Below are 16,223 nucleotides of genomic sequence, written 5' to 3'. Positions count from 1 at the left end.
AGGCGCTGGATATATGAAGGCTGCAGAAGCTGAAAGACAATGGCTTACCATGGCCACATGCAAGCCGAATTCTGATGCCCGGACCTGTGTCTGTGATCTCTAACACCAAGTTTGCAGGCACTCAATATTAAGATGCAAAATGCGACCTTATAGTGAAATCACATGTGCTATGGAAGGTGAATAGTGTTGTTCACCATGAAAGAGTAAAACCATTGTTCTGTAAAATGTATCTTTTTAAATACTTCTCTCCCTTTTTAGCCTCCATCCTACAGCTGCAAACATTTCAAGCCTCCCTACTCCATCCCGAAGGCTATCTCAGATAAGGCGGCGGAAAAAAAAGACGCGAGACAAAATGTTCTCAGAAATCATGAAAGTGACCCGCAATGAAAGAGCTCATCTGAATGAGTGGAAGGACGTGTTATCAAAGTACAGGAAAGATGCCAGTGACCGTGAGGACAGGAGGGACCAGCGTGAGGACAGGAGGGGGGCTCGAGATAAGAAGTGTGGCAGGAAGATCAGAGGAGGCAGGATGCAATGCTGGAGCTACTGCGGGAACAAACAGACATGATCTGGTGTCTGGTGGAGGTTCAGGAACGTCAGCTGGAGAGACTGCAGTTGCAGCCTCTATTTAACTGCCCTCCCTCCTCCCTAAGTTTCATAGCCGCCTTCTCACCCAGACGCCCAAGAACGTGAGGGGGGGGAGGCGGCTCCAGGCACCCAAACACTCCACCCCAGTGGACAGAAGGCTGTCATTCAACACGTTTTGAAGTGGCCTTTTCCTTCCTTCCTCCCCTCCTCCCACACCCCACCTGGGCTACCTTGTGAGTTATCTCCCTATTTTTATAATCAATTAATAAAGAATACATGGTTTTTAAATGAGAGTGATTTTATTCCTTAGGAAGCAAGCGTAATCGAAGGAGGGAGGGTAGGTACTTACAGGGAACGAGTCAATTCAAGGGTGGGGTTTCATCAAGGGGAAACAACAACAGTCACACTGTACCCTGGCCGTGTTGAAAACTGGTTTCAAAGCTTCTCTGATGCGCACCGCTCTGGTGTGCCTCTAATCGCTCCTGGTGTCTGGCTGCACGTAAGCAGCGGCCAGGTAATTTGCCTCAGCCTTCCCACCCTGCCATAAGGTTCCCCCTTACTCTCACAGAGATTGTGGAGCACACAGCAACAGCAATAACAAGGGACAGTTGGTTTGGTGAGTCTGAGCGGTCAGTAAGTGCGCCAGCGTGCTTTAAATGGCCAAATGCATCATTACCACCATTCTGTACTGCTCAGCTTGTAGCTGAACAACTCCTGACCTACTGTCAGGCTGCCTGTTGGGTTATGAGCCATAGCATCAAGTCAGACTAGATGATCAATATTGGTCCCTTCTGACCTATGAGTCTATAAGGGGTAAGCTGTGGTCCCCAGGATAACTACAGGCATTCAACATCCCCAACCTTAATTTCTGGTCTCGGAAGTCAGATTCCCTTGCTGCAGCTGTTTAAACAGAGTAGTGTTCTTGAAGACGCGAGCGTCATGAACCCTTCCCGGCCATCCCACGTGGATGTTGGTGAAACGTCCCTTGTGATCCACCAGTGCTTACAGCACCATGGAAGAGTACCCCTTTCGGTTTATGTACTGGGTGCCGTGGTGCTCCGGTGCCAAGATAGGGATATGGGTTCCATCTATTGCCCCACCACAGTTTGGGGAATGTGCATGTTGTAGTGAATGGCTTTGCTGCAATGGGATTCCCTGATTCACAACCTTTCCTAGCAGCAGCTTAATGATTGCTTTGGCTACTTGCACCACAGTAGATTTGCCCACTCCAAATTGATTCCCGACTGACCGGTAGCTGTCTGGCATTGCAAGCTTCCAGAGGGTTATCGCCACTCGCTTCTCAACTGCGAAGGCTGCTCTCATCTTGATATTCTGGCGTTTCAGGGCAGGGGAAGGCAAGTCACAAAATTCCATGAATGTGCCCTTACACATACGAAAGTTTCGCAGCCACTGGGAATTGTCCCACACCTGCAACACTATGCTGTCCCACCAATCTGTGCTTGTTTCCCGGGCCCAAAATCGGCGTTCCATGGCTAGAACCTGTCCCATTACCAGCATGATCTCCAAAGCGCACAGACCCACGGTTTGAAAGAATTCTGTGTTCATGTCCTCATCACTTTTGTCGCCGCGCTGCCGTAGCCACCTCCTCCTCGCCTGGTTTTGCAGGTCCTGGTTCAGCATTGACTGCATGAGAATGCGCGAGGTGTTTACAACATCCATGATTGCTGTCTTGAGCAGAGCAGGGTCCATGCTTGCCGTGCTATGGTGTCTGCACATTTCACCCAGGGAAAAAGGCGCAAAAATGGTTGTCTGCTACTTGCACAGAGGGAGCGGTGAGGCAGGGGTGACGCTGTCCCTGGAAACACCTGCAACAATGTTTTTTGCCCCATCAGGCACTGGGCTCTCAACCCAGAATTCCAATGGACGGGGGAGACTGCGGGAACTATGGGATAGCTACCCACAGTGCAACGCTCCGGAAATCGACACTAGCCTCGGTACATGGACACACACCGCCGAATTAATGTGCTTAGTGTAGCCATGTGCAATTGACTTTATATAATTTGTTTTAAAAAAATGGTTTATGTAAAATCGGAATAATCCCGTAATGTAGACGTACCCATAGTGTCCTTCTTACAGTGACAGAAGTGTTTTTTCCATCAGTGTAAACTCCACCTCCTTGAATAATGGGAGCTACTTTAGCTGAAGAAGTCTTACATCCACTTAGTTGCCTCTACACTGGGGATTGGGTTGGTATAGGAACTTGGGTTGACAACAAGCCCATATTACAAGGGATGGCCCTTATTTAAATAGAAAATTGCCTGTCCCACACTAAATCAGTACGGGATACCTTTTATCACATATTTCAACATATTAAAAATATTATCATTATGCAAAACCAGTTTTATTATTACCTTATCTTCCAAGGATATAAGGTTTGTAAAATTAGACAATTGTAGTAATGCAGAATTGGTCCCTGAACCAATGTACCTATACCATAGAGGTTTCCAAATTATGAGGTGCAGCACCCAGGGGAAGGAGGGGAAGATATCAGGGAGCATGAAGACTTGATGGGGCCATGCTGAAAGACTGGAGTCAGAAAAGCGCTCTGTCCAGCATGGGAAGTGGACAGGGCTCTGTGCAGGTGGTCTCAGCTACCAGACCAGGATCCCTGCCTGCCTCGCTCCCCTACTGCTGCAGTTGCCACCAACCAGCAGTTATTCTCTTCTGCTGGGGAGGTTGGCAGGGACTCTGTGAATAGGGAATGGAAGGCTACACAACAGGAGTTCTGACCCCCCTGCCAGACAGAGCCCCTTCTTGACTTTTGCCCTTCAGCGCAGCTCCAGGGCACATAGCCCCATGCACTTGCCCTGCCAGACAGATCTTGTGCAGGGAGAGAAGACTGGGCTGTGCTCAAGGGCTTGAATCAGCAGGGGGCCCTGTCCAGCAGGGGGCCAGTACTCACTGGTGCATCTTTCCACTCCCCTCCTGACCCTAGCCCTTCAGAGCTGCCCTGTTCACTTCTGGAGCTGGGCCCCTGCAGCCAAAACTGCCTGACTGCTGCAAGGAGCAGAAGGTTTCCTCAACTGCCACGTTTTGTACCCCCACTCCTTGTGGCACTGAGCACCCCACCTCTGGCCCCTATGGTACCGGGTACTTCTCCCCCATAGGGATGCTAAGAAAGGAGTCCTGTATTTTTGAAATACAATGTTGGTGACCTTAATAGCTATTGTGCACAGGTGTGGATTTGTCACACCCCCTGAGAGATGTAGCTATGTCAATCTTAGGGTACGTCTTCACTACCGGCCATATCGGCGGGTAGCAATCGATTTCTCGGGGATTGATATATCACATCTCTTCTAGATGTGGTATATCGATCCCCGAACACGCTCATGTTGACTCTGGAACTCCACCAACGCGAACGGCAGTAGCGGAGTTGACAGGGGGAGCCACGGACATCGATCCCGCGCCGTGAGGACGGTAGGTAACTCGATCTAAGATACTTCGACTTCAACTACGTTATTCAAGTAGCTGAAGCTGCATATCTTAGATCGATCCCGCCCCCTAGTGTAGATCTGCCCTTAATTTTAAGCGTAGATGAAGCCTTAAATCTGACTCAAGATGGGTTCTTTCTGCCTTTTGCATCATTCGCCAATAGAGCTGGTTGAAAGTTTTCTGATGAAATGTGCTGTTGTGGAACAGATGTTTTCTTACAGAACAGAAAACATTATTTTATCTAAACCAAAACTTTCCATGGGAACATGTTGCTTTTGATGAAATTTAGAGAAGAAAATAAGAAAGAAAAACAAAAGCATGTAGGCAACATTGAAATGTTTCTTTTTGACATTTTGGCAATGTAATGTTTCATTTTTATGTTTCAAAACAACTTTTCATTTTGAAAAAAGTGTTTTATTTTCTATGATAAATTTTTTTTAAAAGGTCAAAATCAAAAACTTGAAAAAATGTGAACATTTAGTTTTCCAGGAAATTTGGAAATTCCTTATTTTCATTCTGATTCAGAACACAATTTCAAAATAATGGAATTTCCCATGAAACGGACATTCTGGTTCCTACACAGGTCTAATGATCAAAATGTAGCGAAGAGTCTACTATCAAAATGTAAAGAAGATTTGTTCATGATGTGCAGTGGCATTTAGTGCCTCAAATAGGGATTCAAAGGTGAATTGAAGGATATCCACCATGTCACCAAGGAGGCCTTGAATTGGCTTATGGACCTACGACTGCAGCTATAAAAGGTTGCTCTGTAGATGCCATACACGAGAGCGAGAGAGGCATTTAAAAAAAAATACTACAGTCATTGTTTAAAATCCTACAGTTTACAATAAGGATGCTGCACAGTTTGGGCGATTTTGTGTAGAATATTTTGTTTTTCTTTTTTTTACAATGCAAAAATAGGATTCAGTTTGCTCTCCCATAGTTGCACTGGCAGTACTGTGCTAACTGCAGTAAAATCATGCTTTTGCCAGTAAATATATGACTCTGAATGCACACTCAGGGATCAAATCTCAAATCTTTGTAAATCAACAGGATTTTGATCAGGCCACAGATTGGTAATTGTGACGTTGCAGTCTATATGGTTTTATACAAATATGCTAATGAGTGAATATAATGTAACTGGAATATGCTTCATGCAAAAGTCTCTTGTAAGGCATCATTACAAAGCTTATAATCTACTGAGTGTGATCATCCTATTTGTATAAATGTATCACTCTTGTATCTGAAACTAGAAATATGAAATATAACTCTGAGGGCCTATGGTAATTATGCAAAGTGTGGGCCATTAATGGTGGTTTGGAATCTTGATGACTCCCATTAACCAGGACAATTGTCTGCAGATGGTTTTTTTACCTGTAAGGCTTCCTGTATACCTGTGTGCTGGCAAGTGGGCAATGAAGTCTTGCAGTGACATGTGATCATGTCACCTGAACTGGAATCCATCTTTAACCTGGTGTCTTTCCATTGAGAAGGAGGGAGTGGGAACCCAGAGAGGGACAAATAATTCCTGCCTTATGCAAAATATATATAAAGGGCTGGAACAGAACAAAGGGAGGAGTCATCATGAAGAATCCCCTCGCTACCACCTGAGCTGGAACAAGAGCTGTACCAGGGGAAAGGATTGTGCCCAGGCCTGGAAGGTGTCCAGTCTGAGGAAAAAACTTACTGAAGCATCTGTGAGGGTGAGATTATCTGTATTCAGTTTGATTAGACATAGATTTGCGCATTTTATTTTGCTTGGTGATTTACTTTGTTCTGTCTGTTACTACTTGGAACCACTTAAATCCAACTTTCTGTATTTAATAAAATTCCTTTTTACTTATTAATTAACTCAGAGTATGTATTAATACCTGGCGGTGGGGACAAGCAGCTGTGCATATCTCTCTATCAATGTTATAGAGGGCCAACAATTTATGAGTTTACCCTGTATAAACTTTATACAGGGTAAAACAGATTTATTTGGGTTTAGACCCCCATTGGGAGTTGGGCATCTGAGTGCTAAAGACAAGCACACTTCTGTTAGCTGCTTTCAGATAAACATGGAGCTTTGAGGCAAGTAATTCAGACCCTGGGTCTTTGCTGGAGCAGACGGGAGTGTCTGGCTCAGCAAGACAGGGTGCTGGCGTCCCAAGCTGGCAGGGAAAGCAGGAGCAGAGGTAGTCTTGGCATGTTGGGTGGCAACCCCCAAGGGGTAATGACCAAAGGTTATTAACATCTGATGGCTGTTTTTTGGCTTCCTTTTTTAATTATGTATGATCCAGTGGTGCCTAGAGACCCCAGGAGATCTGGGTCCCATTGTGTTAGGTGCTGATGCTGTACAAAGAAATAGTGAGACTGTCCTGTCCTTTACCTAAAGAGTTTATAATCCAAGCAGAGGCACAAAGAAGGGAAGTGACTTGCCCAAGTTGGGTCTTGCCCACATGCTCAAAGTCCAACTGATCACCATATCTGGAGTTAGGAAGGAATTTTCTCTGAGGTCAGATTAGTAGAAACCCTGGGAGATTTTCGCTTTCCTCTGCAGCAGGGGTCACTTGCTTGTTTAAACTAGAGTAAATGGTGGATTCTCTGTAACTTGAAGTCTCTAAATCATGATTTGAGGACATCAGTAACTCAGCCAGAGGTTAGGGGTCTATTACAGGAGTGGGGTTGCGGTTCTGTGGCCTGCAATGTGCAGGTCAGACAAGATAATTATAATGATCCTGCCGGCCTTAAAGTCTGTCACCATGGCAATCAGTAGAAGAACCAGGGCCAGACCCCCAATTTCCTGACTCTCAGGCAAGCCCCTAGCCAGTAGAATGAGTTGGAAACAACCTGCCAACTCTCGGATCCTTAGCATGTCTGACACTTCTAAAGGTTTCTTCCTAATACATTTGTTTTTCAGCTGCATTTTGAATTTCTTGCTCTTACATCAGCTGATTCTGCCACTAATGCACCTATTGAATGAGTTTAACTGCCCAGCTGCAGAGGCACACTAAACCATAGATAAAGAGGAGGTTGAGATGATCAGCTGCGGGCTAGCAGGCTCTGAGCCTATTAAATATTAAATCAGCAGCTGGTAGTAGCAGCAGTGATTTGTCCTTGTCACTGGCTAAGGAATTACAAGTGCTCTGCTCAGGGAATGAATTATTATTCCAGCATGGTTCTTTTGGCCCAGTGCTGGAGATAATTAAGTCAATCACTTCTAGAAGGATCCTGGAAAAGCTTAATTTTTAGGCATTTCCGTCGTTCTTATTGCTGTCTGACAATTTTCTGTACTGACAATTGGAATGAAATGTTCTGCCTTAAGGAGCCAACTATGGGGTCTGAAAGATGGCAATGTTCAACGTGAGGCACAGGAAACTAGAAATTACTGCACTGGCTCAGTTTAATGGTCCGCTCAGCCTTGTATCCTGTCTCTGACAGTGGCCAGCATCTGGTGCTTGAGAGGAAGGTACAAGAAGTTTCTTAATGGACAGTTGTCAATTCATAGCCCCATAGGAGGTTGTATTTTCTAACACTCAGCATTTAGTAGTTGGCTTATGTTAACAAAGAGAGTTGATTTAGTATTTAAATTGTGGTAGCGCTAAAAAGTATCAACCAGGTAGGGCCCCATTATGCTAGGAACTGTACAAACCTATGGTTTAGTATTATTACTTCATTTTTATTGTTGTAGCCTCTAAGAGCCCCAGTCCTGGACCAGGGCCGCTAGGTGCTGTACAAACACGACACTAAGATAGTCCTTACCCCAAAGACCTTAAAGCGTAAAAGAATCTAACCCGTTTTGAATCTTACTAAACTTTTGTCCTTCGTATCATGTTGCAGTGAGTTCCACAGGTTAATCATGTTTCTGTGAAAAGCATTTCGTTTATATCAGTACTGAAGACAAAATGAGTTTGTCTCTCACTGGATTCTCCATCTTCAGCCTTGGAAATGGCATGCAGATGTAGAAGAGCAAGGAATCTATGCTAGTTTGTCATCTCATGTTTGATCTTGTTAGATGGGAAGGAGCCCACATCAAAACAGAGCTGCAGCATGGCCCCTTCCCTTCATCAGGGAAAGAGCTATCGGGTGATTTAATTTATTTGTAGTCATAAACCATCAAAGTGTTTTTGGCTCATGGAGCATTGCCACAACTGAACAGTCAGGGTTTTATGGTCTTGGGATGAGCAGGGTATTCTGGACATTTACGCATCATTTGTGGGGATAGTATCCCCCAAACAGGTTAGGTACCAGGACTGTAAGCAAACAGGTCACTTTGAAGTGGGAGGAGAGTCACCTGATCATGACTTCAGTACATCTTGGGCAGACGCTGTGTAAATCAGGTCTCAAAACCATTTTAAAAGGCTGTAATAAAATCAGGCTTGTTTTTTTGTAGCTGACTGAACCAAGCCAGCATCTTATTCTCCAGCTATAGACTGAGACTTGTCTAGACTGTATCTGAGGGATACAGGACAAGCGTTCATTCAATTAGAGTTAGCAATGCTTTTAACTCTCCCCTTGGGGTTATTTTAGATATTTATTGGGTGGGTGCCCTTAGCACTGTGCCCTCTCACCACAGCAACAGACAAAACACATTTAACTCATACTCCTGACAAACAGTTAGGAGAGAAGAGCTCTTTGTGAAAGATTCAACGTCTCCACCTCGCTTCTTTGAGGACTGTGGATGCTGTAGCTCAGGGGTCATTATGATGTCATTCTCCCAGTCTCATTCTCTGACCTCCGTACAACACAGGGAAGTTGAGATTTGATAGGGAAGAATAATAAGAAGGAAAAACACTCTGAGAGAAGAGTTAGGGGGGCAGCATTCTACACCACAATGCAGCTGGAACTGTGGTTAAAGGCGGTTGAAACAGGAGGGGGATGTCTGACCATACCAAGAAGGAGAGAGAGCTGTGTGGGAGCACTGCTTATCTAAGCCAGGGAGAAGAGGAGAGAGATCTCACTTTGCTTTCAGCAGATGAGGGGGAGCTGTGACCTGCCCCTATGCTTTACTTGAATCCCGGGAAATATGGCACAGGCAACAAAAACAAAAATCCTATAAAGCTCACTTTGGAGGGCACTTTCACTGCTTATTGATGAGTTCTAAAGCAACGGTCCTGACCACTTGTGGTCTTTAAAGGCACCATGACCTTTTAATCAGAGTAATGGCCCCTCGATCCTGGCCACATTCCAAACTTTGGTAATGGCATTCTCTCTCCTTTAATTGCCTCTAGAGTAACAAGTTGTTGGGAGATTCTTCTTCACTGTCTTAAGCTCTTGGGTGTCATTGTTGTTCACTGTTAGACAGTTGCTCTTCTCCCTCCCCAAAGGTTGCTGTATTTCAGACAGGTTTGGTGGATGAAGTGATCCCTCTGCATATCAGTTAAAAACCCTGATTCTGCATCATTGCGAAGTTCGTGAGACTCTGTGCAGGTGTAAAGGTCTTCCTATTTAGATCCCTTTGTGAGATCAGGGCTTATGTTTGTATGGGCTCCTTTAGAGTGCAATACGTGCTTAAGATTATTAATAACTTACTGCGAAAAAGTCAGCATCATGGCCAATTTTGGAAATATCGATATAGCTGCTGGCAACTCTGTTGTGCCAATGACACATGCATGCAGACATGGAAACTAGGGGACCAGCCTGGAGAGGACAGTAGAACTGAGGAGTAGTGACTCCATGTGGCATGCTCTCATGGAAATCCACCATAACTGATGACACTTACTGCATGCAGCAAAATTTCACACTGAGAGTTTCAGCATTAACTCCCCCAGTTGTAAACCCTTACTATGGCTGGTGAAATTTATGGACCTCAACATTTGCACAATGTCTCCCAGATTTACTACCGTTCAAAAATTCATGATTTCATGACCAGACCTGGGCTGCCCTCTGTGGAAGTATATACAGGGATGAAGCGAGTGGGGTACAGATAGTCATATGTACGTGTTTATAGTAGGCTATTGTTATATATACACACATATAGGGATTTGTCCTGCATTTTATACTGATTAGTCCTTAGGATAGAAAGACAGTCTAGGGGATAGAGCACTTGACTAGGACTCAGGAAACGTTGCTCAGTTCAGCTGTTTTTTGTGTTGGGCCAGGGATCATATATATAATCCTTTTTTAAATTTACAGTCATTTTATGCTTTGCCAGCTGAATTTCTCAGCCATACTCTGCCAAATAATCCAGGACACAGCATTGAGTTTTAGTATATACTGGTCAGTTCATGTAATCACAGCCAAGGTAGCAAGAATTTCCCTGAACTGTGTATGTTTTTACTAAGACAGAGGTTTTCTGTAACTTTTCCCTTTTACACAGTATCTGATAATCCTGCTATGAAATTAGAGAAACAGCAGACCCTGTATCAAGCTCATTCCTTCCACCTGTGAAGAAATCCAAATAGCATTGTCGTCTAAACCAAACAGCTGTAGAGTTGCTACAGTGTTCTCAGTGGACTCGTTGTCATCTGCAAGCTGATGACTATACAATCCTCTGCTATGGGCCTTACAAGGTGGTGGTTGTGTTTTTTTCACTGATGTGCACTTTTTCTGTATGTGGCCCAATATCTGGAAGTTCATAATGCACTTGTTCTTGAACCAACAATCATCTGTATTATGAGACTTCCGTTGTGGGAAACAGTTACTCTTTCTTCTGTGTCACTCTCTGTACCACTGCATTCCTGGATTAAGGAATCTTCACCTGCTGTGTCTTTTGGCCTTTATCCAACAATAATAGCATGAAGAAACCACAGTGGCATGATGGGGTCCGTACAACCACGTATACTAATTATATACAACATGAAAGGCCAGGGGCAGCTCTAGCTTTTTTGTTGCCCCAAGCACAGCAGGCAGGCCTGGTCCTGTGGATTCAGTGGCATGCCTGCGGGAGGTCAGCCGGTCACGTGCCTTCAGCGTACTCGCCGCCAAATTGCCGCCGAATCTGTGGGACCGGCGGACTTCCTGCATGCAAGCTGCCAAAGGCTGCCTGCCTGCTGCCCTCGCAGGGACTGGCAGGGCGCCCCCCATGGCTTGCCGCCCTGGTACGCACTTGGAGCGCTGGTGCCTGGAGCTGCCGCTGTGCAAGGCCTCTGGCTGGTTTCTAAAACAGACCAGACAGTTTAAAAGGACTCTGCCAATTCCTGTACACTGCAGTAGCCACATATCTCAATGACTATCAGCTTTAATTGGAAGACCATTCTCCTATCTGGACTTCTCAAGCATGGCTGCCATGTTCTATCTGAAATCTTAGCTGGTCTTTAGGAGGTGAGGATAAAAAATGTTCCTCTGTCCCCTTCAACACACAGAGATGCATAAAATTGCTTCTTTCAGCTGCTATGCCCTCTGTGTAATTGAATCAGAATGGCCTGGCCTTCTGCTAACCCTGTGGAATACAGCTCAGCCAATCAGGAAACCAGAACCAACACCGTGTGATGCGTCTTGCTTGACGAAGCAATCCCTGCTCAAAAGGCAAAAAAGAACCCTACCTCACCCACGCCAACTCTCTTGAATCTTGTGGTTTGTTTGGTTTGCATTCATAGATAGGAGCCAAAGTTTTTTCGCTCAAATTTGTTGTGAGAAACCTTGCAAGTTTTTGTTTAAGAGATTTACTTCTGTTTTACAAACATTTTTTATTATAACCTCAAAACAGATGCATTACCAAACAATCCACCCAGCTCTAGCTTGCATAGACTATTGGATGAGATAGGCAAGCTCTCTGCATGCTCCTATAGCAGACAGCAGCACGGTGGGGAGAATAGATGAGCAGCTTAAGGAGGCGCAGAGGCGGGCCTGATATATAATCTCTCTGCTACAGATATGGCCCCATTTCTCCCCAGTGATCCTTCCCAGGACATGCCTCTGTCCCTTGGGCATATCTTCCCTCACCCTGATGGCACAACATAGTCTCTAAACTCCACGGCTTATGAACAGACAAATTCTTCCTTCTCCTGGCATTTTATATGGGAAGAGACAATACTGTTTACAGAACAGTTTTTGTTCAGATGTTTTTGCTCCAGTGAACATATTTAAACACCCTATAATTACCCACCATAATAGAAGAGACTACAAACGTTGTACTTTGTCTTTAGCTCCAAACTTCTGCCATCAGTTTAAGAGAGAGAGGGTTGTCCAGCGGTCAGAGCATGGAGCAAAGACTCAGGATTTCATGGCTCTACTCCCAGTTCTGTCACTGGCTTACTGTGTAACCCTGGGCAAGTCATAAAACATCTATGCACGTGCCTCTGTTTCCTCCTCTGTAAAATGGGGGTAGCAGTACTTATCTATCTCACTGGGGTGTTGTGGACATAATGAATTAATGATGGCAAAGTCTTTTGAGATTGTTGGATGAAGGATGCTATAAACGTGTAATGTATTAATACTTTAACTTTTAATCAGACTAGTTTATTACACGGGACCTGTATGCTAATAGCCTGATTTTTCAGATTGTTTGGGTGAACAACTGGACGCACAAAATATGTTTGCTCCATCGTGCACCTAAGTCTAGATTTAGCGCACACTGAAGTTATTATGACTGCACATTTAATGCTGACAGAGCCCGGTTGAACCTGGGGCTTCTGGAGCTTGAGGCATGAGCCTCTACCACATGAGCTAAAAGCTGACTGACTGTTAGCTAAAGCTGTAGAGCAGACTCATTCTCTCTCTAAGTGGTCTCGGTGCCACTAGATGAGTTACATATTTCCCTTAGCTGAGGAAGTGTGTCCTGAGGTTTGGAGTCTTCCCAGTTGAAATTCCGGACAAGTCCCCACTTGTAACGCTGACAGACCCCAGTCGCCGGCAGGCAGGATCGAATCAGGGACCTCTGGAGCTTCGTGCATGAGCGTCTACTGCATGAGCTAAAAACTAACTTGCTGTTAGTTAAGGCTGTAGAGCAGACTCATTTTATCTCTCTCGCTAAATGGTCTTGATGCTACTAGATGGGACAGAACACCACACTCAGAAAGTGTGTGGGTTACACATACAAACTGCATAATTGTGCATGCAAATATCTAATTAGCTGTATTTGCATGCAGAGTCTCATTAATTGTGAATACAAACTGGGTATGCAGTTACTCACTCAAAATGGACAAACTTGACCCAAAATATTAAATGTATACACTGTGCAGGAGATGAGCTTGAACCAAACCCCAGGATCTAAATATCCCTGAACTTTGTGGGCTGGGAGGTTGCAGTCTGTACCCAGATCCAGACCTAAACTTTGCAAATGAACTTAATTTTATCCTATTTTCATCTAAACCCCTGGACCTGAACACCTTGCATCTTTGGGCTATTCAAAATCCAGATCTGAATGTTATGTGTTGAGTCTCTCAATATGGACACAGTGTAGACTGTTGCCCCTTTGCCAAGTTATAACAGAATTCAGGACCTTGCAGGTCAGGTCCTGTTTGAAGCAGAAATCAGTGAAGCAGAGTCAAGTATTTTCTCGGTATAATTTGTTTATTTACAACGTGTGCAAATCCTGTTTCATTGAACACAGGTGGTAACAAACAGCACACAGGGCACACCCTCTTGCAGAAATCTCCGGTTAGGTACCTCTGCCTTGGGCCTCTGTCTCTTCCCAGGATCTCACACAAGTCTCACACAGCCCCAAACTCCCCTGCTTGGCCAGTGCCTGAGTTAGACACCTGGGAAACCCCTGGTGCAAGGATCCCCCTCAGCGTAGCTCGTCTAGTCAGAAAGGTGGCTTGGACATTAATTGTTTCTTTATGCAGCTGGTTTGCAACACAAAGGAACCTCAGAGGTTTAACTGCCGGACAAAGGGAAGTGCTTTAACTATCCAATATCCTTCATGACTCTGGATGAGGTTACGTTACTGCATGGTGTCTTCAACTCATTCTATGTGGAGTTTCAGCCTATGGGCTTCTGCATCAATGACCTCTAATAGACAAACCATTATAAGTGTCCCCTAATGGGCCAGCCATAACAGTATTTAGTAAATAGAAGTCACTTTATAACCATACAGCTAGCAATCAGTATATAGAAATTATATATGGTACTCAATATTGATTATATAGTATCAATATACATTTATTATATAATGAATTGTACAAGTAAGAGGGACAAATGAATAAATGCATACTGTGCTTACTGCACTATACCAGCTTGTCTGGGTAGGCATGAAACAGAGACAGAAAATTGCCTAACCTCTAAAGCTAATTTTAGGCTCTCCTATGTAGCTCTGCATCTATAAAATCACTGCTAGTCTGACAGTGTTCTAGTAACCTGTGCCGTGCATGAAGCAGGGTGCACTGACTAACCATCTAGTGCATGGAATGGGTTAACTGAGCCTGTGGAATTGTGCTTACCTAAACAAATTCACTGCAATGAGGGGAAAAACAATGAATGGGTGGAGATGTTCAAGCCGAGGCATTCCAGTTAGTGCAGTCGGGCTGCAATGACAGGCTGAAGGTTGCAGCAGCATCAGGATCTGCATTCAAAGTGAGAAAATCTTACATTCTGGAGCAAGCTTGCGTGCAGGTCTTGTTTATTTGCTGAGACATGGCCAGTAACCAGGCCAGTCTGCAGGATGAGCAGAGCAGGCATTGTAAGTTCTTATCCTATATGTTCTACCAGGCTGTAAGAGACCACAAACCAGTATGGATGCTGGAAGATATGAGAACTATGGAATATTTTTACTGGGAGGAAAATGCCAGCCTGAGAACATATTCACCTTCGGAAGCCCTTCTCTATGCAGTGGTGCATAATCACCTGCCTTATGCCCAATATCTGCTGTCTCATTTTCCAGAGGAGGCTCTCCAGGTGCCTGGAGAGCATTTCTGCTATTGCCCATCCTCTGCCCCTCATTTGGCCATGGCAGTCACATACGACAGGAGGGACATTTTGGGGCTGATCATCAAGATTGCACACAAGCTACCCAGCCTAAACTCCTACATCAACAGGACCGGCTGCTTTCATCTGGAAGATGGCAAGACCCCACTGCACCTTGCCTGCGAACTGCTGAGGTCGGAGACGGTCCTCATCCTTCTAGGGAACGGGGCTTCTCCTAGGATCAAGGACAGCAAGGGGCTCACCCCACTGGATGTCATCCTGGAGCAGATGTGGGACTCCAAAGTCAACGTGGCATCAAAAAAGCTCTGCCTCGATTACCTCTTGCTCTTCATGCCTAGCCCACAGTTTAAGATGCGGAAAATTCTGCAGGATCATCCAGACCACTGGACAGCTTTGCTAGGGGAAGACAAATTCAACAGCCTGGTGGGGAACACACCTACTTCTTTATACCTGCAAGCTATGCAAACTATTCTCCAGTCTCTCCCACCTTCCCACTTTCCTAAAAGCATCCAGGAACTACCTATACCTCAGGCACTAAAGCCCCTACCTTCCTACAGCAAAAAACTACAGACAAAAAATGTGGTAAATGTTTTTCCTTGACTATTTTGGGGGGTTGGATTTTCAAAGGCACCTAAGGGAGTTAGGCACCTACCTCCCCTAGAATTTCAATAAGATTTTGGTATCTACCTCCCATAGGCCCCATTTGAAAATCCAATATTTTATGAGAAGATTTTCGGTGTTTTTCTAATCAATTGCAGGCACGGCACTTTTAAAAGCAAAATCCTTCTTTTTTAATTGTGCATGTGAAGGGTTAAGTTTAATTGAAGTAATTTTTTTAACTGCCAGCTGAAATCAGTGTATCTGAATTCCCAATATATTAACATTATCCTGTGTAAATTATGCCAGTGAAAAAGAATGCCCTGTCCATTGGGATTTGCAAATACTGTAACTATGGAACTGCATTCTACCAGCCCTTTAAAAACCACCAATGGGGTTGAGATGTCAGGTTTTCCTTTTTGCTCCAGTGAAGATCAGAAATCCTGTGGCTCACAATACTCTTACTGCAGTGGTGTTGAGTCAGTGCTGCAGACTACTATTGCATTTCCTCAATTAGAGTCAGAGACTCTGTGTTCTTGCTCAGAGGATAAAGACAGGCAGCATACTGATGAGAAGGCATCCTTTTTTTTTGTTTGGGAGTGAGAGGGTTAAAAGCTATCCCAGTGTTGAAGCTTCTATAGAATTGTGCAGTGGGGCGGGAACCATCTTTCATGCTGTTCAGTGAAAAAATGCAAATCCTGGCAAAACCAGTGAGTGGAACTCCATCTTTAATGAGTGACATTAGTTCCCCGGGACTTTTGTTATAAGAGGTGACAGTGTCCCCAAGACAGTTACAG

The 16,223-nt window shown here is 44.6% G+C and overlaps 1 protein-coding gene across 1 annotated transcript; it reads left to right on the top strand.

The window, feature by feature from the left end:
* The first annotated feature begins 14,257 nt into the window (after positions 1-14,257).
* Positions 14,258-15,760, top strand: LOC116822040 (ankyrin repeat domain-containing protein 9-like). The gene has a single exon (XM_032775602.2). It carries the CDS (start codon positions 14,539-14,541, stop codon positions 15,427-15,429), a length of 891 nt encoding a protein of 296 aa, XP_032631493.2. The 5' UTR covers positions 14,258-14,538; the 3' UTR covers positions 15,430-15,760.
* Positions 15,761-16,223: the final 463 nt, after the last annotated feature.

Source organism: Chelonoidis abingdonii, chromosome 3 (assembly GCF_003597395.2).
Source record: "Chelonoidis abingdonii isolate Lonesome George chromosome 3, CheloAbing_2.0, whole genome shotgun sequence".
NCBI classification, from domain to species: Eukaryota; Metazoa; Chordata; order Testudines; family Testudinidae; genus Chelonoidis; species Chelonoidis abingdonii.
The sequence above is the reverse complement of the archived record's forward strand: the minus strand, read 5'-3'. Positions and strand labels throughout refer to the sequence as shown.